At 30.2% G+C, this 27,288-nt stretch overlaps 1 protein-coding gene across 1 annotated transcript in view; it reads right to left on the minus strand.

Annotated features, from left to right (window-relative positions):
* The window catches only part of LOC142317747 (uncharacterized), a 507,996-nt gene that overhangs the window by 247,371 nt on the left and 233,337 nt on the right, over nt 1-27,288 (minus strand). The window contains exon 4 of the mRNA XM_075354295.1: nt 7,553-7,655. Within this exon, the coding sequence (XP_075210410.1) occupies nt 7,553-7,655 (103 nt within the window). The remainder of the gene's footprint in view (nt 1-7,552; nt 7,656-27,288) is intronic.

Here is a 27,288-nt window from a genome sequence, read left to right on the forward strand (position 1 = left end):
CACAAATATCATAAGTAAATTTAATTTTGTTTCTGTTTTCTTCCAGGGAAAAATCTAGAAAATGTATTTATTCAACGTTATTCAGGAGAAACCATACAAGTTATTAATGAACAATTATAAAAAATCTGACTCGTCTACAAACAGAAAAATCGAAGTCTGTAAGCATTATATCATTGATTCAATTGGCTAAAATCACATTTTTTACCTTAACAGAAAACATCTGATGAAATATTTAGTCAAAAGAGATTAATTATCAACAAAATAATACTGATCAGAGAAATTGAAAAAGGTCTCCGTTATGAAAAAAAAAACGTTTTGCGCATGAAAAGTAGAGGTTACTATTTAGAAATGCCTACAATCAAGTATATTGATATCAAGAGAATTTTATTTTGCGAAACAGTTTAGTAATTTTAAGAATATAAAACAGACCGCTACATGTTTATGCCTAGTTTAATGGCAACCGTTCAGAATTTAGTTTAATGAATAGGATTTCAGGGATCTTATTTCAAAACGTCTATCCGAGTTAATTGAAACCTAAACGTTAATGAAAAACCAGTTGTAAAATACTAACCTTTCTAAACTGAAGGTTTATAAATCAATTTTTTGCGATCGTTTTTTACAGGAGTTCCCTTTGAACTCAAATGTTTACTGTCATTATAACAACGTTTTTTACTAATAATCTTCTTAAAAATGAGTAGTGCTTCAAAAAATTTATCAAAATGAAGAATCTTAATAAATAAATAGACTGAAATATTGTATGTTTTTATTTTTATGTAAGCATCATTCTGAATTTCAGTTCACGAGGTATTTAACATCAGTTTGCGTACATCAGGTTTATTATGTCAAATGGATTGAAACAAACTATCATGAGAAACGACCCATTTCTGAAGACGGAAAGCTATTCTAGGAACAACAACCACCTCAAATTTAGTTTGGATTTTGTTGAGAGAAGTAGTTTACATTACTTTATTCACTGAGGAGAATGAATTCTTTTGCGTCAGTATGCCGAGCCATCTAAATTCTGAATATATTCAGCCCAGAAAGATGCACAGGCTTGTGTCAAGGAAATTGCGTTATAAAGATCATTTTTAATCATTCGTTACGCGTAGAACGCAACTCTGACTGGTATCTAGATATAGTAAAACAACAAACACATATTAAGCTTTCACTTGTGAAAAATGCATTTTAAAAAAGAAAGTAAACAAAATAAGTTATCTGATTCTCAAAACATTTATTTAAAAATTCACAACTGTTTCAGTACGTAGAATCTTCTTCAGATGCTATGAACAGAATAACAAAGTTAAAAGTGTATTATAGAAACATGATTTTCATTAATTAAATCCTCTTATTGTTGGAAAAACAAGACTTGCGGTCCCTTATACGTTTTCAGAAAAGTTTACCAGTAAATCCAATATAAACTTTATCACAAGAACCACGTGCAAGTTTGTAAACTCCTGATTTTTTGAGGCTATCAATTTTACTATTGTTAATTTTAATAATTTTACCTATAAAATTATCAGATTTGAAAGTCATATCACCATCTTTTTTTTGAAATTTTTTTTGTTGGAATTACTTGACGAAGAAAGACTTTGCTTTGTTGCTTTTATCTTTACGTATTTTATCCCTTTTGGTTTTCTACTTACCTTTTTCTTTGCAATGTACTTTTTAATTTTTGTACTATGTTCGTATCATCTGAGGAACTTACTGTGTACCGAAATAGCTGTCGTGATTTTTTATATAAATTTTGTGAAAATCAAATATGTTTATAATAGATAAAGATATGATTATAATAGAGAATATGTTTATTCTCTTTTCGTTATGATGGATTTTTATCAAGTAACGGCTCCACCCATCGATTAATATTTGATAAGGCATTACGTATTTAATAATTTAAATATTTGATAACCGTACTAAGATAGTAAGAACAAAAGCAATGTAAAGCTCTATATATAAAAATAGCTGTACAATTGATAAAATAAATAATTTAGTTACAGTTAACGGGTTGAAAACAAAATAAAAACTTATCTTTAATAGTCCATTTTGTTCTTAGTGTGAGTGTGGTACTAAACGATGCTGTTTGAAGAATGTGGATGTTACATGATCACTAAATTGTTTTCTTTAAATGCAATGCATTGCTCATTGCACGATATGATACAATCGTGCAATGTATCATAACTCATCGAAAGACTAAGAAATAATAAAAGAACCGATAAGCAGAGAATGACTGAATACAAAGGAAATACAGACAAAAAAGGAGAATAGAAACGAAGGATTAATTAGACAAGCTCTTTTGTAAGCTACAAATCTAGGAAGAAGAAAAACTTTGAAAGACCTTTGAAATAAGGATATAAGTCTGCTTTGAAGTTACTGTATTATACACTTCACCACATTTATATACATTTCATCAGCGACCGTTAAAAAATTAAAAATTATTACTCTGTTAATATCTATCAATCCTAATGAAAATCTTACGTACATTTCGATTAAATAATGTACATTAAAAATTTGAATAGTAAGTGGTTTATTGAATTCGGTTCTGATTTTAAAATATTTGGATACTTTTAGTAGAAATAAACGATACAGGAGCGAAGATAACCATAACAGATAAATCGTCGCTAGTTTTTTTTCTTTCTAATTCTATTTCAATGATGAAGATATGTTGATTATTCCTAAAGCAATGAAGGAAGAAATATTGAGTTCTCCAGTTAATCTTGCCTAAATATATAAATTCACCCGCCTCTTTTAATAAAAGACTAATACTTAACTACCACTAAAATAAGCAATAAAAAACACACCTGCAACTATTATTATTATCCTGTAGGATATTTTCATCCACAAATGAAACAGAAGATACCTCTAAAACAACATATATCAAATAAACATTGAGAATGGAAATTTTTATTTTTAAACAGTAGTTTTGTGAATTTTAATATTATATATATATATATATATATATATATTGATTAAAATTGAACATCATTTAAAAATTTTCAGAATCGTCCTCCTCCAGGAATTTACTATTGTAACTAGTAAAACGTATTTGGGTTATTACGTTCTTTGATTCTCACTTTACGGATTTTTTGACAAAAAATTTATATATTCTTTCGGATGAAATGTCTGAATCAGAGTTGTTAATTTTAAATTGTATTACTAAATTTACTTAAATAGACATTTATCTGACGAATCCATAAAAGTACATATTTTTATTGTAAAAATAATAAGAAAAAAAATGCAACGGGATGACCTGATTGCCAAAACACAAATACAAATTTTCGCCATTAATTGATACAGAAAATATTAATTGTTTAAGGAAAACAGCTAATATTTAAAAAGTATATATTATGTAAAATATCGTTATTTTTTAATCAAAATAAATTTTTTATTAGCTTTTAACATAATATCAAAAAGGAACATAACAATGAGCTTGTTTAGCGCGATTGAAAGTTTTATTTGTCTTGAGATTTTTTAAATGAATAAAAGTAAAACATTAGTCTAATTACTTTTGGCTCTTTTTATGTTTATGTAATCTAAGACTCAGGAAAATTTAATATAACAATGGTTTAAATAGGCTGATTCTGCTGAGGTCAGATGTTCGTAAGCGCTACAGCTGTGCTGAAGTTTCACTGAGCTTTAAATTAATGTCTTTAAGCAATTAATGTAAATACTCCGTCCCGCTACCAAAACGTAGAACTGAGGTATTCTAGTCACGTTTATTTAAAAGAATTTATCATACACAAGGGCAGTATTCTCAAAATAAAATTAAACTCTCTGATGTATCAAACAAGGGTTCGTTTATTTAATAATTTTGAAATGTAATGTAAGCACCAAAATATAATCACGATTTAATCTCTTAAACTGTTTCATTTTCTCCTTGCTACTAATTATTATTTTTTTTAATAAATAACACGTTTATCATCATAGATAGATTATTACAATAATCTTACAATCTGAAAAACTCTGGTATAAATGAATAATTTTATAAAATAGTAAGTCAAGAATTAAATTGAAATTTAAAAAATCCTTTGGAAAACTAACGTTAGGAAACCTTGGATTTGGACAGCTGGATATAATATTTTGGCCCCCAAGATCGTGTGATCTCTTGCCAAGTGAAATTTTTATTACAACAAATGATAAAAAATAATCTTTTTTTTCAAAAAAGACCAGAAATTTGCAACATTTAAGAACAATCACTGAAGTAGAATTTAGAATTTAAAACATTGATGAAGTATAATACAGAAAAATTTCACTTTATAAAATATTGAAATAACATAATACAATCTTAAACAGTTAATGATACGTTATAAGAAGAAAATAACGAACATTTTGAAACATTTCTAAAAGTTTTAATTAATTTAAAAAACAAAAAAATGACTTAAAATTTGGAATGAATATCATTTAGAAATAAAACTATGTAATAAAAATAAGTTTGGAAAAATAAACAATGATAAATTTAAATAACATGATTTTATTAGCTGATTGTATTAGAGAATGCGGTAGGAGCTCTACAAATTGTTAATTTCGAATAAAATTATGAATTATTTTCAGAAGATTCAGTGAATTTTCTGAGGCACGTAAGATGTTGCACTCGATGGACAAAGAAATGAGAGATTAGGCAGTGAAGAAAGTTTCACCTCCTCAGTTATTTATCCAACCGAAAAATGTATTATGAAGGCCTGTTGATAGAGGAATATGAGAATACGTGTAGCGACTAATTCCTGCTGATTTTAAGTTGAAAGCTTTAAAAAAGATTTTACTAATAAATGAAAAAAAAAGATGTATAAATTTAATCAGTAACCTAATGTAAATTAAAAATAACTGAGCATTTCATAATAAATTAATTATTACATACTCGTATATATTTATATCATATTAATGATGCAATAAAAAAATCTGAATCACTTTTTAAGAAAAAAATAATAAAACACAAAATTATTTTAGTGCTATGAACGAAATTTTCACCAAGATTGGAAAAAATTATTTATTAGTAACACGCTTAAACTTAAATTACACTACGATATTTTTTTGCTACAATGACTAGTATAAATAATTACTTTGCTAAAATGCTAAGTATTAAATAATTATTAAATACTTCCCTAGATATAATGTTTAAGTAAAAGAATTATTTATTATTAACTAGTTATAAACTTTTATCATTAATTAGCCAGCATTTGGTTACTAATGATATTTGCCATTAGTAGATTTCGTTTCTTGCATAAACGTTATTGATTTCCTAACCGCTATTACATTACTTAATAAGGTTTTCTGAAAGTTTGCCATTTGAATAGTCTTTAATCAATTTAATTTTTTTTATATCTGATAATATTTGATAATATTGTATTTTCATGAATCATAAAAAAATCATAAAATCACTAATCATACCTTTACTGAATAGTATAATTACCTTACTGTAATTTTTTTAATCAGCAGATTTGAAAAACGCTGAATATTTATATTTCTTTTGCTAAATATTGATATTTTAAAGAAATATATTTCCTTTTATTTACTAGAAAGCTTTCCTACCATTTAAACTAACAGTTAAAGTGGCCTGTTTGAATACATTTTGTGTTAGTGTCGGCTAATTTCGATAATAAAAAATGAGATAAAAATCAAAATGTTGATAAGAGATTAATTAAAGCCCCATTATATATATACACGTCTTTAGTAGTTATAAATTATTGTGTTTTTTTTTAATCGAATTCCACATATTTAAGCTTATATTTAGTTACTATGAAAAATTCATGATTTTTCAAGCAGTTCGTATAACTTTACACTATTACAAGGGAATGACAAAAAAGAAAGTACGAATATTAAGATAGGGTTATTTCGTAACTTCAGCAGACCGCCTAAGTCTATGGTTAAGTCTATGGTTATTATTTTTATTTAGCCAGAATTATTTGTTGTAAGAGAACAGAAATGAAGATCAAATTTGCTACAATATTACAAAGTACTGAGAATGACAAAAATCGTAGATGATCATTTTTAATAACAATATTGTCACTGAAAGAGGAAGATAGATATTACCAACAATAAAGAAAAGATAAGGAAGAGCATGAAATGAGGATAAAATGATCAAAATTGGTCTTTATAATAATGGCAGAAAATAATTGAACCTGTTATTGGACGAAATATTATGTGCGATAGAGTAAGAGAATAAATATCTCAGAAATGAGAGGTCAGATTTTATTGAAGTATATAAAAAATTTTGTGTTTTTTATTCGACTTCAAAAAAATGTTTATATACCCTTAATCTGTCAACTGTTACTCCAGTGCTTAATATGTTTATTTAAACGTTTTTTTCGAAAACTCAAATCACTGCATTTGCTATGTTTTATTTACTTATGTTTTTTTTGTTTTTTTTTATCTCCGCAACACCAGCTTTTAGAAGTACGGGAGATGTTTCATTGGCTTCTTTACGAATAAAATCTTATAAATTTAATTTAAAAAACTAATAATATAATAAGGAGATTTTTTGTTACAATTTTTTTAAATTTACTATTAGACAATGAAATCGTGGAAAAGAGGCTTAATCAAAATCTATTCGAGTAGCCAACTGTCACAAACTACCAACAAGCAACTCGTATCTAGTATCTATGTGACATAATGAACGAGTCACACAGCTATGAAACAAATCTGTGGATCTCTAAACTCTGAAGACTGTGTGCCTTCCTGATCGTTCAGTAAAGTATACCTAAGAATGTACTGTCTAACCCACCGGGTTGGTCTAGTGGTTAACGCGTCTTCCCAAATCAGCTGATTTGGAAGTCGAGAGTTACAGCGTTCAAGTCCTAGAAAAGTCAGTTATTTTTACACGGATTTGAATACTAGATCGTGGATACCGGTGTTCTTTGGTAGTTGGGTTTCAATTAACCACACATCTCAGGAATGGTCGAACTGAGAATGTACAAGACTACACTTCATTTACACTCATACATATCATCCTCATTCATCCTCTGAAGAATTATCTAAACGGTAGTTACCGGAGGCTAAACAGGAAAAAGAAAGAAAGAAAGAATGTACTGTCTAATTTGAAAGATCTAAAAAAAAGTTACCAAAATTCAGCAACACCGCAAAAAGAAAGATTAATTCAATAAACTATAAAAACGACTTTATTTTTTTATTAAAATTATTAATAAAGCAGAAACATATTAAAATTATTGTTATAAAGATTGTTAGATGCCAATTTATTCCTCATACACATAAAATGGTTATTTATGTTAACGTTTTAATTTGGCCGCTATTATTTGTTTGTTTGATAACATTATGGCGTAAAAAGCTTAATTTTTTGGAAATAAAGGTTTTTTTTATATACCCACTAATAACTTGTGACATTAAAAATAACGGAAACATTTATCTTCACTGGCTAATCTAATTATAAGTTAAATAAATCACTTCCTTTCTGTTACAATCATCTACGATCATACTCTATTAGTAAAGAGTACCTGAGGAATGATGTAACAAAATCTCCAAACTAAACTATAATAAAAAACTGTATTACCATAAATTAATTTTGCTCAAAATTATGTATTATATAATAAACTTTTATTATACTCACAAAAGAAAATCCTGCTCCCAGCAAGGATTTGGTCCTTTCACTGTCACAGTTGTTGACTTAACATTTTGCAGCTTTAATGTGACGTACGAATTGTACTGCTGGGCTGTAAAACAAACAGATCAACAAGATTAACTTTCAATAATCTCAGATTTCTTAGAATTATAATATAAGGTTAATTAATTAAAAGTTGGTAACACTACAAAATTCCTTTCTCGACATAAATCTGGATGATTACAGACTACGTATAACTTTTGCTAAACTTTGATTTTGAAACTTCCCGTATAACTTGGAAATATTCATAAGAATCTTCTCATTTATATTTATCTGCGCCCTGATTAGAACAGGTTGATAATCCAAAGACCTACTTTCACTGGTTGTCAAGTCACACGTACTTTTTACTAAATTAATTCTGTGTTTTCTCATATTTTTTATAATTAACACTTACAAATATTTTTTTTATCCTAATTTTATCATTTTTATAAAATCATTTAATTAATCATAATATTACATAACTTTATTAATCGCTTAGGATCGCATTAAATAATTCATTTTATGCGCGTACTTTATAAAATGATGCTCAAAATTGTTTTACGTAGTGGGCTTATAGATTTTGTTTTTAAGGAAGCTGATCCTAGAGAACCTCCTAACATCACTGATTAACTGTACTAAACACTTGCCTTTTATGTCAAACACACTTCTAAAAGTTTTCTTTACCCTGAAACAGTGATTTATAATATATTTATTACGTAGCTTTAACCAAGATGAAACTATGAGTAGATGAGGTGAAGATATGATGAAGATGTAGATGAGTACCGATGAAGATATTTCTTGGAACTGTTAAACCCTCTTTACGTATTGTTTAATAGTTAATGCTATGAAATACATTCTTTTAAAACTACCCCGTTTGAAGATTAAAAAAAAATTCTGTACTTATATACTTGTATTTGATGCTTAATATTTACCTCTCTGTATAAGCAAAATAAATTGAATAAAATCAAGAAGAATATAATCTCAGACATTACAAAACTGAACAAATGAATAACCAAGATGTAAGAAGAATATCTTTTCAATTAAATCAAGTTGACTGCTGAGGACACAGATGGTATGTTTTCGAAACCGTGCGTGAAGTATTATTTCATCTCCTCTTTGCGCCAACAAGTTTAGCAACTGAGCACTGAATCTATTTTCTGTAACTCAAAATGTATAAATTGGGATAAAGTGTTTCTGTATCTAACTTACTTAACTATTGAAAAAGAAATGTAAGAAGATAAGATTTCAATAAATATATATCCCTTTTATTGCAAACCAAATATTTCTGTCACCATTTAAAGGTTCGTTAACTATGTTACAAAATAGTAACCTCTGCACATTAACTATTAGTTAAAAAAAATTGAAATGCATTCAAAAAAAAATATGATGTGAACACCACATAACATCCTTTTACCCCTATTAAATTACATATACACATTTTTTGCTGTACTTCATTTAAATCCATCTCATTTGAAGGTGATGTACGATCCTTCAATTCTTTAATAAAGTGGACAGTAACTCAGTTGCTGAAATATTAATGTTTATTTATATCAAATATTTATACAATTATTAATTCAACAATCTTACATGAAATATTAGGAAAGAATTTATTACACGTATTTTCATTTATTACTCGTACTACTCGTATCTTCGTGAGTTGCAAATTAACAAAAGTTTTAGTTTTCTGGTGTGTCGTATAAATAAAAATTAATAATAATTAAACTATTCCATGTAGTGAACTGGTTACAAATGTTAATTTCTACTTTACAGTGTAAAATATTCAATTTTTATTATTGGGTTATTTTGTGAATAATCAAAAATGAAAAAGAAACAATCATACAGGAAAAAAAATAGCATGAAGACATATATCTCAAAAAAAACGAAAAGATAAGAATAAGAAGGGAAAGAGATAGAATAAGATAGAGAAAGAGATATAATAATAAGAAGAGAAAGAAAATGTTAACAAAAAGGGAAAAATAAAAAAAATTAAGAGAATATGATAAATATAAGGAGGAAGAAAATTTTAAAACCAAAGAAAGAATAAAAAGATTAAGAGAGGATGATTAATCTATAGAGAGAGCAAATTTGACAACTAGATAACGTTTACACGAATTAAGATCACACGAATTATATCAAACCAAACAGCGATTAAATGATTGGCAACAAAAAACAAATAAACGAAATGATGATCAACTCCGACTTAGAGAGAATATTGTCCGACAATATTAGAGGAGTAGTAAACTATAAGATAAGAATTTTTTGCATTTTATCAAAGATCGGGCATGTATGCCACAGTTTATATGAGTTAGAAGAACTGTGAACCCTCACAGTTCTTGTGAGGGTTTATTTTTCAGCCACTCTATAATTAACTTTATATAGATAAAATGATAAAATTAAACAAGAATTAAACTAAAAAATTGAAAAATAATATAATTCTTAATTATAATCTTATATTAATATTAAATAATCAGATGTTTCACCAAATCTAGTACATATACACATATATAATAATGCCTAATAAATTACATATACTCGTACACATTTTTAAAAGTACATAAAATTTTATTTCACTAATAACTTTTTTATTTTTATTTTTTTTTTTTTATTGTTATTACTGAATAAATATTTATTGCATTTTTTTTTTTACAAACACGGGCTAATAATTATTAATAAATCAATATCTTTAAATTAAAATAAGGCTAATAAAAGAAAAGGAGATGAAATGTGATTTGAACCGATGTACCTACTTTATAAGATCCAAATATTTCATTAATTAAAAATTTATTTGGCTATAACTGTGGAACCAATGAAAATAAGTACCACTTATGATAAATCATTGTAAAGCTGTCAATAAAGGCAGTCAATAAAGGCTGCATACTGCAGTTAAGAAAAAAGTCCAAAATTCAAATTGTTTTGGATTCTGGGCTTTTTTCGACAACTTTGGTTCAGTCGATTGCAATCAAAAGACGACGCACACCTAGATGTTACAACAGTCCTAAATCCAAAATTTCAACATACTGCAGCCAGTCGTGTTTGAGTTACACGAGATAAATACGTACATTCATACATATGTACGTACACACGTCACACCGAAACTAGTCAAAATGGTTTCTGGGATGGTCAAAATGGATGTTTCCGTTGAAATCTGGAAACTGAAATTTGTCGCGATTACAATACTTCCTTTACTTCGTACAAGGAAGTAAAAATGGACAAATGTGCAAGCACATTTGTCTACTTTTTTTTTTTTATTTTTGACTGTTGGATTTAAATTAAATTGCACTTGACTAACAAATATTCTGGAGTGTTTAAGACTTTTTCTTTGGCTTTTTTGTATTTTGACATTTTTAACATGTCGAATAATTAAAAAAAAAAAAAAAAAAAAAGTACTCTATATATCCATACTTAAGTCTGTTATCTCCAGTGCTATTAGAAAGTTATTTCTAACATTTTTAGTTATCAAATTTATTTTTCAATTTTTTCATAAAAACAAATAGTAGAAATATTCAGAGTGATACTAAAGAATAAATGAAAACGGCTACAAATTTCAAAACACAAAGATACTAGAAGGTAAAAACAAGTGCAGATCTACACAGTTACAAAATTACTACTTTATAGTGTGTTAGAAATTATTTCCGCCACATTGAATCAAAGCATTTTTTAAATAGGAAGGCGGAAATATGATGCATTATTTCAATGTAAATTTTTAAGAGAAAAATTATGAAAAAACCTGTTTCTGTAAATGACTTCGTTTTTGACTTACAAGCAACCAAAGTTGCAAAATCGGAAAAATAACGGTTGTAATAAAACGAGGTAAAATGTCCCGTAGTCAATTTTTTATTTTGTATTGCCTTCAGAATTACATCCAATAACAAACTTTAAACAATTAATATTGGAATTAATGGCCCAACCAAAATAACAACAACTAATATAAATAACAATAATAATACACAATAACTAATAATGTAATGCACGACTACAAACTAAATGGCTAGGTAAGAGATGAATAGGTTTCTCATGACAGCCAATCTTGCATATATATAGTTCTGTATCTTGACCTATTACAGTAAATATAACAAACGGTGGAAGAGATAAAAAATCATTATTCATCTTAAAACTACTTTTTTCACTATTGATCTCCAAGTTAATAGCGGTTTTTTGTGCAAAACAATGAAAAACTTACACTAAGCGAGATGTATTAAAAAACAGGTGTGAAGCAAGAAAAATATTTTTAGTTAGGAAATTGCAAGCTGTTTAATACAAAATAAAATAACAGAAAAATAAGAGTCGGCGTAATTATGGTATAGAATATCACTCAACATATATCAAGAAAACTCAGAAATACGCAGTAAAAGTGATATGTACTCCAACATTTCAAACAAATAGCTAAATTAAACAAAACAATGAGAGAATTTCTTTAGTCAGAATAAATTCAATAGATATAAATAACTGAATTAAAATAATGGTGAATCATAGAAAGATAAGAGTCACTTAAAAGTTGAACAGGAATCAAGTAGCTATTTTATAAGTGGAAAAACAGTAAAGGTAAGATATAGTAAGATGCAATAGGTTTCTCCTTACGGAAGAGTGCTATTCAATTATGAAGTCTTTTCCCATTAATTGTTAACCTGAATAACGAAGAGACAATGAAAAAACAGAAAAAAATTTAAGTCATAATCCAGTGAGAAAAATAAGATTCTTCGATTACATCGTTCTTTAAATTATAATCGAAATATGATGTAATAAGTATTAAATAATATTTTATTTAATACTTCTTACATCATATCATTAACTTGTGGTAGAGAAATCTATGTCAAAATAAATTGCTCAAATAAAATTTCTTTGAAGAAGAAAAGTAACAAAATTTGAATTAAAAACGAATAATAAATTAATATCATTATTCTCTTTCGTTAGAAGATTTTGTAGAAGATTACTTTGTTTTTAGTACAAAACTTGAGAAAATTTCTGAGTTTCGCTAAAAATATATCGATGGCAATTTCTCAAAATAAAAAATCGCTTTCAGACTAGGGACAAAATCAGAAAATAGAACGACCTTAACTTACTTCTTATTCATTTACAATAATTTATAGTTGTATTTAAAGTAAAACAAAATTATACTAGGAAAGACCTGTTTGTTTTAGAAAGTGCAAAGGTACAACAAATACTAATTTTTCGCTCAAATTAATCTTAAAAGGTATGCTGAAAAAGCGGAGAACCTATACATCACGTTTTAATATGGAGAAAACATTTGGTGATGTGAAGTAGAATAATATATATGCACAAAAATTCAAAGAGGAGAAATTTACAACCGCCAGGTAGATAGTACAATACCATAAAAAGAAAATTCCCCTGAAAAAAGAGGGAGAATAAGGTGTATTGCATCCTCTTTACTTTTTATCGTGTATGCAAAATAAGCGATAAAGAAAGGCGCATTAACTATAGATAGATAAAAACAAAGAAGTTATGATTAGCTAATGATATTATTCGTTTAGTTAAAAATAAAAATAAATTCAATAATTTTGAACTGCGTGAACTTATAGGTAGGAAAGAAATTTAATGAGGTATACGAGTTAAATAAGAAATAATATATTTTATTTCGAAGCTAATAGAACGTTACAAAAAGAACATAATTACGAATTCTGTATCGATACAGAATAAATCAGAATTTGAACACTTTTTTTCGTAGCGAAATATCAAACACGGACGAAGTAAAGAAGACAATAAAAATTAGACTGTTACGAGTAAAAAGCTTTAAAAATAAGCGTGTTAATGAATTTAACATAGACTTAAAAATTAGTAAACGTTTATAAATGTCCGTTTGGAATTTCATTAAAGCAAAATACTAGGAAAACCAGAAAGAGAAAAATGAAATATTTTTGCGGTGCTGCATCGGGTTGAGTTTATACAATACTGAATTTGAGATGAATTCATACAGTTTGAAAAGAAACGTTTTTAAGACAATCCGGAAAGAAACAATTTTTGATAACTAAAATCTTGTAAACATGACAGTATAAAAACTTTACGGTATTAATTTTAAGATAACCGGGTCACTTAATTTAGAACTAGAAGTTTTAAATTTAAGTAATCATGAGAGAAGTTAAATATAACATTACAAAAAAAAATTCCCATCTAGGAGTCAAAACTATTCTGAAATTAAACTATCAGCAAATAACTAGACGGAATGGAGAATTGTATTGAATCAGACCAAAAGCGAACAATTAATATTCGTTTCTTTACCCTTACCGCCTGTGGTACGGGATAAAAATAAAGGGATATGAATAAGCTGAAAAGCTGTTAATATATTAGACATGTAACAAGTTATCTTTTAGTACGAACAAAAAAAAAAAATTTTAATTATGTATACGTATTAAATTAACTGTGCTAATCTTTACGACGATTTTGCATGTTCATAATAATTTTTTACGAGATAGCGAACATTTCAGTTTATGTTACAAAAAATATTACCGACTAAAAAAGTACCTTCTCTACTATCATCATAGAATACTGTACAAATAATTTTTTTCTTTACTCTCCAAATCAGTTGTTTGATCCAGAATAATTTCATTAACCCATTTATTGCTGGCTTTCATCAGTATAAGCCCTCCGAACTGAATTATTTGTTTATTTTGTTTTTAACTCGGTTAACTGTACTGGTTTATAACGTTTATATACGTATTGTATTATAAAACGTCTGAAAACCCCGAAAAGCACGGCCACACTCTATAAAGAAAATAAATATCCCCAAAAGTATTAATTTAAATCGAAAATAATAGTATTAATATATAATTATAAAATAAAAGTAAAACATAATTATCTTAATCAATACTAACAGTAATAAAAAACGATTTATAAAATAAATCTATTTATTATAAATCTATCTTCTTTCAACAATAATGAAAGTTCATGCAAATTTAAAATTCCATCAAAAAAAGCCATTTCAATGTAACTACGAATGAACTGCACTGTGACAAAATAAAAGTGTCTCCAATGCTCTAACATACGATACCAAGTCAATAATAACATGCTGACCTCCACCAGTACAGATAGAAAATCTACTGTACTACCACACGTACTACCACCCGGTGACCACGCGTATGTGCGTGGTCACCGGGTTGCGTGTTAGCATAGACACGCGCCTGTAAGTGCTCAAAACTGAATGTGATAATACATTTCAACAGAAAATGAACAGTTAATCAGAGCATCACAATAAATATTTTTACAAAATATTTTAACAAAATGTAAAAATTTAAGTTGCATTTAACTAATTTGTTTCTAATAAAAATCTTTGCGATAAAAATTTAGTCTATAAAATTTTGAAAATGAATAGTTGATTAAAAAAATATTAAAAATAAATGTTTTTAACATCTAATATAAACTTTAAATGTGATGTAACAATAAAAATACGTGTAACTGCCTGCATTAACTGGGCAGACAAATCCTTAAATGCAGGTTAGTCGTTAAATTAATAAACCTCTTATTAATCCGCAGAGCGATACTCAAGAAGCGTAACTGCAGACTGTAGTATTTCGCTCTGTCTGCGGTATATATAATTTTATAATTCTATGTAATGTGCCGATAGGTAAAAACACACAGAATACTACCTGTTACCTAGAGAGGATAGTGCGACCAACTTACAGCAATGTGCGTGTTCATTTACTACACAAGCGATCCACCGCTATTGTTTTAACACTTGCAATATGTAATAAGCTTCACTCTTACTCTAAATCGCACACGTTTATACTAGTATAAAATCGCTAATATAATTTGCTCATTTATTTAAGCATAACTAATAGACAATATCTCGAAAATTTTAATTTGAGTTAGGAAAGCAATCTCAAATTAAAATTTTTCTATTAATTTTGTTTGCATAAATTAATATAGTGAAAGTAATTTAAATTAAAAAATATATAGCCAATGAAATTCAAACGAAAGGGAGATTTTTCTTAATTTTACAAAAACAAAAATATAAATTGCATTGCACAATTAAAAAGAAACATTCATAATAAAAATTAGATAGTATGAAAAAATAAAAATGGCCTATATTTAATAGAGAAGACATCCTTTTAATAAATAGACTAAAATTAAGTAAAAGATAAAGAGAGGAAAAATGAAATTATTAACTACAGAATACAGTAAACAAATAATATAATTTTATGTCGATTGTTAAACCAAACGTTCCTTGCCGATGAAAATTAATAAAAATTGATATAATTCTATTTTATAAATACAGCTGTAAAAATGAAGATTTCAGACTAATGCAGCGTACTCAATAATGTGGAACAGATGTATAAATAAACTGTTTCCCGACAAGGAAAACAGAATTCCTTTTTAAGATGAAGCACAACATTCAACAAGTTCTACTAACCACGCTGTCAATCATTCTGTACGTTTCAAACGATGTAGAAATAAAAAATAATCCAACAATCTACCACATGATTCCAGATTTACAACTTTAATTAAAAGTTACAGCAAAGTCTAAAATAAAGTAAGCAAGAAAAAACCAAGTTCTGAACATATTATTATTAATTTTTGTTTTATTTTAACTGTGATATAATAAGAAAACTTTTTAACATTAACGTAGTAACATTTTACCATCTAAACAGTCAGAAGAAAATTAGTTAAAGAGTAAAAATATTTATTTTGATAAGTAAAAAAAAGTTGTTACCGTTCGAAAGTTCTTTTCTAATATTTGCCATAGAGTTTATTTAGATTTTACAAAATTGATGACTCATTCAAGTAGAAAATCTATTCAATGAAATGAAAGCTCTCTTCAAACGGTTTTTCATCAATCTTTTTATGAGTTGCACGACTGTTTTTTTTTTTGTTTTAGTCGGTTACGTATTGCAAATTTTTTCATTATTGATTTAAAACATTTACTAGGATTTTATTTTAGTACTTAAAATAAAATAAATTGTTATTTTAAAAACACTAATACACTACATGTAATACATTAAGACACTATTTTAAGGACACTAATGTAACGAATAGTTGATAAAAAACAGACACAAGCAGCATCAAAACACCTGATATGTTTTATCATGAGGATCTCTGTGGTATCTGAGTCAGCTGTCACTAACAAATGTCTCAAAATAACAAGGTGATTAAAATCGTCTTGATTAAAATTCTGCTGCTAAAAAGGTACTGCAGTACAGTTGAAAGTAATAGGATTCCTTTGGCACGTAAAAGACGAAATTTCATTTAACTCTGTACATCTTTACAGATTAGATTTGTCACAATAATGGTAGTACAGAAATAACACCGGGTACAACAGCACAGTTAACATGTATCAAGAAAAATCGCCAATATGTTGTAAAAATGATGATACGTATATATACTCAAGCATTTCATTAAATATAAACCTAGCATATGACTCCCTGATTCTTAACAGGTTGCGTTTGATCGGTGAAACACGGGATTTGAATATAAAGGCCTTTTAAAATTCCACTTGAAATAGCTGTAAACATAAATAATATAATTCTCAAGAAAATGGAATAACTGCATATAGTTATTCCATAAAAACCTTGCATTTAAAAACTCTGATATATTACAGATGAAATGAAATATTACTTTACATAATAATAATTAGTACAGTAATAACAATAAAAAATTGTATTTATTCAAAATTAAGCCACTCACCTACCTCAAAATAACAAAAAAACAATAACTATTTTTAATTAAATTTCTGATATATCGAGATCAGTATACAGTCTTGATAAAAATAGGTACCAAAACAAAATACAATCGGAGTATTTTAGTATTCATTCGAGAAACCGTACAGAATTATTATTATATATATATATATTTTTTTTAGGTTTTTAGGGGCATCGACTACTTTAGTAATTAGCCCCGTCACACTTCAAAAAAAAAAAAAATTAAAAAAAAAGGTTCACAATTTCATATTCTAATACAACTTTCGAATCCAAAGTTTACCGCCTAGGCTTTCCTTTCGGCCATCCTTCTTGCACCGCTTTTCCATTCTTCGAATGGCCTCAACTTCTGGTGAGAGTGTGTCTGAGACCTTGGATATGGCATCTTCTACTCTTTCTGATACCAATGACGTTCCCCGGCTTACATCAGGTGATGAAAGCTTCGTTGGTGCAGTTAGCATCGTTGCTATTGAATCAAAACTCGCAAGTGATGCATTTTCGGCGGCTGATGAACTGGATTCAATCTCTAAGGCTGTGCTAGGGCTGGCTGATATACACGCTCTCACCGTAGCAGCAAGAGCTGCTACGGTGAGCTTTTTGAGGCTCTATAGGTACAGTTTTAATATCGTCTGTGTCTGGTGCTTTCTCAATAATGACTTGCACCTCCATTTCGGTAGACTCAAATTTTTCCTGTACTCTTGGCAAAATTTCCTTAGCCTTGTGATTAGAAGACGGAGTGATCTTCTTTTCCTTTTCCGGATAGATCAAGATTTTTATTCTTACGTCAATTGATGGCGTTATAATCGCAGATTTTGCCAGTTTTTTAAGCTGTGCTGGTACGTGTCTTATGTCAACGACGTCAGTCCGGAAATGAGCCTTCTCATGTTTACTTTGTTCTGTCCGATGAGTCGACTCAATCTTTGAATCAATGATTCTTTCTCTCATTGTCGCAAGACTTGGTGCCATTGAATTAAGCAACTGCTCCATGTTAATTTTAGATGTGGAAGGAGCAGCAGCTGCTTCTGCATATTTAGTCGATGGTCGAGGTGTTCGTGAATTGACAATTTTCTTCGCTTCACGATAACTGACTTTTTGAAGCGTTTTAACTTCCTGAATGGCCGTTCCCAATTTTCCAATTTATATACTGGTCAGTTCCTTGATCGACAGTTGTGGTGCCCTTTACAATTAATGCAGATTGGAGGGTCTTTACATTGATCACCCTCATGTGTTTTCATTCCACATATGCATATTTCCTGCGCTTCCCATCTAGCTGCAGTGTGTGCGAAACGTTGACACTTAAAACAGCTCATGGGCTACGGAATGAATGCACGTACATCAAGCCGATATATGCTAGCTCATACCTTTTCAGGAAGATTAGGCCTATTGAATGTCAATACATGCGAGGCCGAAGGAAGAATCTCACTATTTCTTCTCATAGTGAGTTTGCGACAATGTGTCACTCCCTGACTAGACGTTTCCTGTACTATTTCTTCTTCTGTACAGTTTAGAAGATCACAGCGAACAACTCCTCTGAATGTGTTAAGGGTGCTATGCGGTTGGACAGACACCGAAAATTCACCGATCTTCTTCAATGCCTGGACTTTCTGGCTTTGAATGTCGTTGATAATTTCGACATGCAATCCATTAAAAGTCTTCCAGATTTTATTCACAGGACCACCAGCACAATTAGCAATCTCTCTAGCGATTAAGAATGGACTAACCTTTTGGAATTTACGATTCTTCTTCGTAATGATCAAAAATCTTAGTTTGGGAACATTATTTCCAAACAAAGCTCTTCTTAAATCTCTACTGATTCCATCAGCATCTTTTCTAATCTTATCTGACTCCTTACTTTTTTCCTCTTCGCTTGTGGCGAATCGGCGGTTTCTAAACGAGGGTGTTTACGTGCACCCTCTGCCACGTTTGTTTGTTCAAGGCTATTCATTTATGTTGATCACTTCTGTAGCAAGGCTAGCCGCCGGGGTACACCCCCACTCAAGGGCTACTAACCTTGGAGGGCCGATCCGGTACTCCGGTAGAACCGGCATATGTCCTGGCAGAGCGGATGCGCAATCTCTGCACTGACTCCAGGCTCCTACTCACCGAAGCTTTCAGACTCACGTGTACATGGGCACTATTGCTACATGCTTGCCATCGTAGGGGGCATGTGAACAACGGAAGGGTCTCCGTTACACCTGCAATAACATTGACCCTGGCCGCCCTATCGTCAGCTCTAAATATGGTAGGTGTCCACTTCCTAATTTAATTGTTCAATTCCTAGTTTAATTGTTGATATCCTGCAGGTGGCCGAAAAATCCAATCCGTCTGGTGACCTGAAGATGGAAACAGGTCAAAAAGAGTAAAATATCCGAGGAATTTACTCGGAGCCCCGTTAGCCAGCTATATGTATTGTACATAAGTACAGCTGTTAGCGCCCTGGACGTGGGGATTACCTACCTCAGGGCATTATTATTATTTTTATTATTATTATTATTATTATTATTATTATTATTAAAGAAAAATGATTTAGCGAAATATGATAATTGGTTTAAATGAGCAGCATGTACACTACCATTAAACCTTCTTAAAGATCGATAAATGTAGTGAAAGATAATTAGTCAGGTCAGCCCAGCGGTTCCTGAGTTTTGAACGAATATTGGAACAAACAATATAGAGACATTCTGATGTAAATATAATAAATAAACAGATTTTGTGGTTAAATGTACGAAATTTTATGTTAAATGTACGAATACGTTTTACCGAAATGATTTACATTGGCTATAATTTACTGTTAATAATGAATTGATAAAGGATCTATTATGTCTTTACTTTGCAAAAACTTGATTTTTATTTTATGAGAAATCAATTTTTCAATAAGAATAATGTATTCTACACATTAAAATACATATCGAAGTCTCATTTATTCATAATTAGTTTTCGTCTTTCGTTCAACAGTTAAGATGCATAATGCTTATGACGTAAAGTACGAAATGTATACCTGAAATCACATATTTTTCACTTTTTAACGTTACTATCCTTTACATTTAATTATTTGCATACTGGATTGTGAGCTCAGATTTTAGAAAGTATTTAAATCTGTGAAACGTTTCTGGTTTCTCTATGACCATTCAAATGCATCCTCGTAACAATTATTTCTCAAAGAAAGTTGCATAACGTTTGTCCAATAACAAATATGAGATTACTTGAGTAAGTTTTTTTACGGTCCCCTATAATACAACAGAGACCAAACTAAGCGAGCAATACCGTCACTTCTCCTCCATTAGTATAATACGGTTCCAAATAATTTTTGTGAAATGATATACGTTTTTAACCATTAAGTATTGGATAGATTAAAAATTGTCTTACTGCTGATAATAAAGAACGTATATACTTCGAATCCTCATGGTGCGATGGCAGAATAGTTGTAGTAATAGTTTATATTCGCCGGCCATCATGGCGCGAGTGGTAGCGTCTCTGTCTTTCATCCGGAGGTCTCGGGTTTGAATCCCGCTCATGCATGGCATTTTTCACATACGCTACAAATCATTCATCTCATCCTTTGAAGCAAATACCTAACGGTGGACCCGGAGGTAAACAACAAAAAAAAAAGACTAGTTTATATGCATTGTGAACATTTGATTGAGATTCAAGATCGATTTGGGAATCTTATTTCATACCAAACATTTATTATTCACTTTACATTAAGAAATTGTATCATTATTATTATCTTTTAATAAAAGTTATTTTATTATTTGAATAATTACTACTGATTACCAATTTTCGCTATTTGAAGAGCAAAATTCTAGCGGATTAGACGTAACTTCGACATATTCAACTCAACAGCAAATCCTTTCCTAGATCACTCCTTTCTAATTTTTAAAGGATAACATAAAAAATACTAACTTTTTTTTTTTTTAAAACTACGAGTAATAAATATGCCAAATTTTAGTATTCAATTAATTCAAAAACGTTCAGATTCTATGATTTATTTTAATTAGAGAAGTCGCCTAGGATTTTTATCCCTAGATTTTATATTTAAAAATTTCCTGCTAAAAAAAATAAGGTTTTACAATTTTATTTTATCTGGATTTCAAGGAGTAGGAAATTTTTTCCTGATTCATGAAAAATCTTATCTTTATTTTTACATTTAAAACTTAAATTGTTAGACTAAGAAAATTTTCATTTTCCTACAGAAATATACTGATAAATTAAAGAGCGAGATAATATTTTCGTATTTAAAAATTCTGGAATGAAAACAAGAAAATTTCACCATATATATCTTTTCGCTGTTTTACTCTTTATGTTTACTCTTTTCTAGTAGATTTTTATTTATTAATAGGTTCCTAGAACCTAAGAAAAATCTGACTACCCTTTCTAAAAACCTTACTAAAACTGAGTTAAGTTTTAGCCTAAAGTCATAGACAAATAGGAATTTTTTTTAAATTTAATTAACTTTGGGTTAATTATTAATTAATCTTTCTATTAGAATAACATTTGTTTATTAATATAATTGGTCAATTAAACACATTATACAATTTTTTCTTACAGTTACGAAATTTATAATTAGAATTATTCAGTAAGCCAATTGAACTTCTATTGTTTATAAATATTAGAACGTTTTTAAGAGCTATTTTAGCGGGTGCCTGGGAAATAAATACTTATAATTATCTGAGACCAAATTTAGCAGAATCTCGGGTAAATAACTGAACGGTGTGAGTTTTATGTAATTTTACATATAGATGTGTGTTTAAAAAATCAATCCTATTATTCAATAAATTTTAAAATCTACACTGACTAGTGTTATACAAGCTTATTTTTCCATTCATTAGTTTATAAATGGTTACATTAAATAATCAATGGTTTGTTTTCAAATATCCAAAATAAAATTGAAATTTTCCGATTTAATATAATGTCTACTATTCGGAAAATTATATCCAAGTAAAACTGTTTGTGAAGTCCTAATACTGGTTTCCGATACTGACCTACATAAAAGTTACTATTTTTCACTCTATGTAAAAGCTACAATAAAACTATTTGTCGGCACTGTTGGGTCACAGCTCCTCACATTTCATTCGGCACAATATGGCTCACACAGCTTGTTGCGGCTCACTCGGCTCCATCCACGCGGGAAAAGCTGGCTCCGCACTAAAATAAGCCAGTCACTTCTCATCATCCAAAGACTCAAATTGTGTTTGTAAATGTGAATTACAATATCAAGATTATTATAAATACAATTTATATCGTAATTGAAATAAGGCCAAATTGATCATTTTTGGGCAGTTGTGTAATAAAACTAAAATGATAATTTAAAAAAAAGAAGAAAATTACTGCTTAAAATATCTTCATGAAATTAATGTTTATTTAAAAAGTTCACTTAAACTGAACTTTTTTAATATAATGTTATTTTAATGTAACGTTATGAAATTTTAGTGTTATGTTATGTACCCACCGGGTTGGTCTAGTGGTTAACGCGTCTTCCCAAATCAGCTGATTTGGAAGTCGAGAGTTACAGCGTTCAAGTCCTAGTAAAGCCAGTTATTTTTACATGGATTTGAATACTAGATCGTGGATACCGGTGTTCTTTGGTGGTTGGGTTTCAATTAACCACACATCTCAGGAATGGTCGATCTGAGAATGTACAAGACTACACTTCATTTACACTCATACATATCATCCTCTGCAGAATTATCTAAACGGTAGTTACCGGAGGCTAAACAGGAAAAAAAAAGAAAGTGTTATTTTATGTAACCCATCGGGTTGGTCTAGTGGTGAACGCGTCTTCCCAAATCAGCTGATTTGGAACTTTATCATTTACACTGATACATATCATCCTCATTCATCCTCTGAAGCATTATCTGAACGGTAATTACCGGAGCCTAAACAGGAAAAAGAAAAAAGTGTTATGTTATGTAATGTTATTTTATGTATAGAAAAAACAAAAAAAATTTAAATATAACATTTTATATAAAGAAAACATAGTCCCTTATAAGATTAATGTAGTACAAAAATTTTATTATTATTACAGAGTATTGTTTACACCCAAAACTCTCTATAATAACTTTAAAGAATGTTAAAACTGAAGATGAACCCTTTTCTTTAGAATCATTCTAGAAGATATTTGAAACAAAAAGGTATGAAGCAAGTCTAATTTTAAATGAATTCTGTAATTTTAACCGATGTTTCATGCCTTGGTAATAAATAGATCGGAAAGAGCACCGAGGAATTCAGGAAGTAATAATAAAAATAAATTTAGTTAAAAAAATAAATGTACTCTAATTTATAAGTAGGACATTGAAAAAAATTATAAAAATTTCCCAAAAGAAAGAAGTTTCAATCTAACTACATTTATGTTCGACTTAAAGCTAGCAATTCGCTTTATTTCAAATCGAACTTGTCATATTGTTTAGCTGATTTTAATGCAATACTACGGGATTATGAAGTAATGGTCCCATAACGATATCCTTTTATTCTTAGTGGTATTTTTAAAGCATATTTTTATTCTCATATTTTCCAGCATTATTAGATGTGATTTGTACATTTGTATTGCATGTGGGAGGTATAAATTTTCTTCCTAATTTTAATTTAATTTTTTTTTTTTTTTTTTTTTTTTATATGAGCATAGATTTTTACGGTGATTAGCCCTCATACCATTCTTTAAAATAGTGTTAAAATCACCATCAGGTTCTTCATATGTAAGGGTGTAAAGGGCCCTTACATTTTATTTAAAAACACCAAAATTAACAATAGAGAACATATAAACAAAAACACTGAGAATACTTGCAGGATGTAAATGCCCTGATATTAAAATTAAAAAATAAATAAAACACAAAAACAAAGAGAAACGAATGTCTTCGCAATAACATCATTACTAAAAAATATCCGTATTCATAGAATTAAACTACTTCAATTTTTTTTTTTTGCAATTGTACCAGTTGGAGACTGGACGCTACCGCGAACAATGACCTCCACCACGGCAGCTACGACTTTCCACGCAGCCTCCGACTCGAACATCTTGGTGATAACGCTTTCAGCCAACAACTCCCCGAACTCCTCGACTACTGGGCACCGTACATCACACCAGCGCCCACACTAGAACACCTCGTTTTCCGGGGAGTCGACGACTGCACAATACCTACATAGGGGGTGAGGCTCTTTTCCCAATCCAACGCAGGTAAGCGTCAAAGCAACCGTAGACTCTCAGAAACTGAGTGAGTTCGTACGACAGGTTTCCGGACTTCCTTCCTATCCAGTCCTATTCAAGCTAGGGATGAGGGATTTTGTCCATCCACCTGCAATGCCTGCCACCTCTCTTGCCACTGTCCGATAAGCCAGTCGGGAGCGACTCTTGGCAAAGCACCCCGTTGTCTCATCGACCTCTCCTCTGCCATGAGACTCAGGAGCGGCATCCCGGCGATGACAAAAATACGGCCTCGCTGGAAACCATCCTATAGACACGTGCGATCCACAAAGCCAGCATCCGCTGCAAGCCGTCCATGAGCTACCTGGCCCGCCTAGTACTAAGAGCCCTAGCCCAAACCGGTACTCCGTACAGATAGACCGACCATGCCACCGAAGCAAGAAGTCTCCTTTTTCAGGTGGATGGACCACCACGATTCCGCATCATCTTAGCTAGAGCATCAACCGTTCTCCTAGCCTTGCTTACTGCTTCTCAGACATGCTTCTTGAACGACCTTCGATGGTCCAGCTACACTCCAAGGTATTTTACCTTACGTGTAGTCAGGACATCGGTCGCATATGCACGTAAGGCGATGGAGGAGGCGACGCAGTTAGCGTTTTACTGGTTTTTCGAAATAACAATAGAGAACAATAGAACATTGAGAACAATAGAGAACATTGGCTAGTAGCTCTGCAATTTCATTATTTAACAAAATAAATAATCCGATATTTGGCCAAAAGATAATTTTGTTCCCCCTTTTTTGGGTCATTGAAAACTGATACATCTGACACATCCACCAATTTACCAACGGAGTTTCAATATTACCACGTAATATTGAAACTCGTAATGGCTAAGCTTTTGCTATTATATCATAATGTTCGTGGCCTTCGTAGTAAGCCTATTAAGGTTTATGCATCTTTTATTGATTCTAATTACGATTTTAATGTACTGAATAAAGCTTGGCTGTCTGAAATCCACTGTAATATGGATTTCTTCCCGGAGTCAATGTATTTCGATCTGACAGAGACTATCATGAATCTTCTGTTTTTGACCGTGGGGGTGTACTTTAATTTCCGTTAAAAATAACATCAAATGTGTTCGACGTAAGATCTGCTGTTGTCTGCTGAGTTGTTTTAGATCGAGGTACCAAGAACTGCTTCCAAAATTCTATTAATTGGTGTTCATTATTTTTCTCACCATCTTTGTATACCCATCTAGTTTGGAGCAATATTTTAAATCTTTCATTCTACAAATAGATTCTTTGAAATATGATATAATTATAACTGGTGATTTCCGTACCTCCGGTATGGTCTGGGATGGTCGTATTTTTGTTTCTGGTTGTAATTACTATTTAAGTGTCGAACAAGGCACATATCAATCTTGTTGACTTTTTGAAGCTGGAATTTAATAACCATAACTCTGCACAGGGAACGAACCTAGATCGTTTTATGACTAATGTGGCTGTTTATACTTGTTCTTCGGATGGTGCTGTGATAAACCGTATCCACCATTGTCTATAACCAATAATGATTTTTCATTTATTCATAACATCATTACAATGATCATTTAGCCGTCGATCTTCTTAACTGTCTGTCCTGGTTTTCAGTTAAGCTTATTAAACAGGTTAAAAAGAAAAACTAGCACATCGTTGATTTAAGAGAACGAGACTTGCTTCTGACTACCACACCTTATCAGATCTACGGAAGAATCGTAATTTGTTGCTTACTGCAGATAAGTTCTACTATGTTAGGCTTATTAAAAACGATCTAACAGATAAGCCTTCAAAGTTTCGGAATTATGTTTCTAAACCTAGATCTAATACAGATGACATCGTTGCAACTCTAGTCAAAAGTAAACCTATTATCGAACCTCAAGAACTGTGTACCCGTTTTGATGAGAATTTTCGATTTTTTTCAGTTTTTTCAGCGAATGTACAACCTAATGCCTCTTCAGCGTCCAAAGATCTGATAAACTATGTTGAGTTTCATATTCCTCATGTTAGTGTCGATGGTATTGACTACCATCAACGAATAAACCACAAGGTAATCACTGGACTGATGGCATACCGCCTTTCATCATTAAAGGCATCAGCAGTGCGATCGCACCTACTCTAGCCTCATAATGCAACTATGGTTGAAATCAGGTATCTTCTTCAACCTGTGAAAGAAGGCGATCGTTACGCCTATTCCCAATCCTGGCGTTTCTTGTATTACAAATTTCCATCCTACTTCCGTCTTTTCCACCGTTACATGGGTATAATCTTGTGGCAAATAAAATATAGCTACGTATTCCCGGACGCAACATCAGAAATTTTTGCCCATTTTATTTACAATATGCAATCTATTCCACGAACAGATGGAAGTACTATTGGTGCAGTAGACAATCTCAAGATAATAGATTTTTTTTAAACCAAGGGAGAATTTTATTAATTATCTAAGAAATATATATTTTTAATGTACGTTAAAGAATTGTTGGAAAACATAATTGTAACTCGTCCATAGGGATTGACTGTTCTAAGACTGACATAAAATCTGTTTTTGCTTGTCTTTATTTTAATTTTTCGAATTGTTTTAATTTTTATTTTTCAAATTAGTTTTCCAAGTCCTTGAATGTTTACTTTAAAAAAATAAAAAAATAGATTTAATAATTGTTAATTTTATTTTTTTCATAGGCAATCCCCTTCCCTGGCCGGTTTTCTGTTTTGGTCTGAGCTGAGGTTTTTAGTGAGTTGTGTTCCTCTTTTTTCAGCGGGGAGGCAATCTAACACAGTCTTGTGTAACTAGAACTTGTAGAACTTGATACCCCATCCCTGCACCATGATATCTTGGTGCAGACTTTTTCTGATCCCCTCTCCCAGAAAAAAAATTATTATTATTATTATTATT

The sequence above is a fragment of the Lycorma delicatula genome, chromosome 1, assembly GCF_047948215.1.
Source record: "Lycorma delicatula isolate Av1 chromosome 1, ASM4794821v1, whole genome shotgun sequence".
Classification (NCBI taxonomy): domain Eukaryota; kingdom Metazoa; phylum Arthropoda; class Insecta; order Hemiptera; family Fulgoridae; genus Lycorma; species Lycorma delicatula.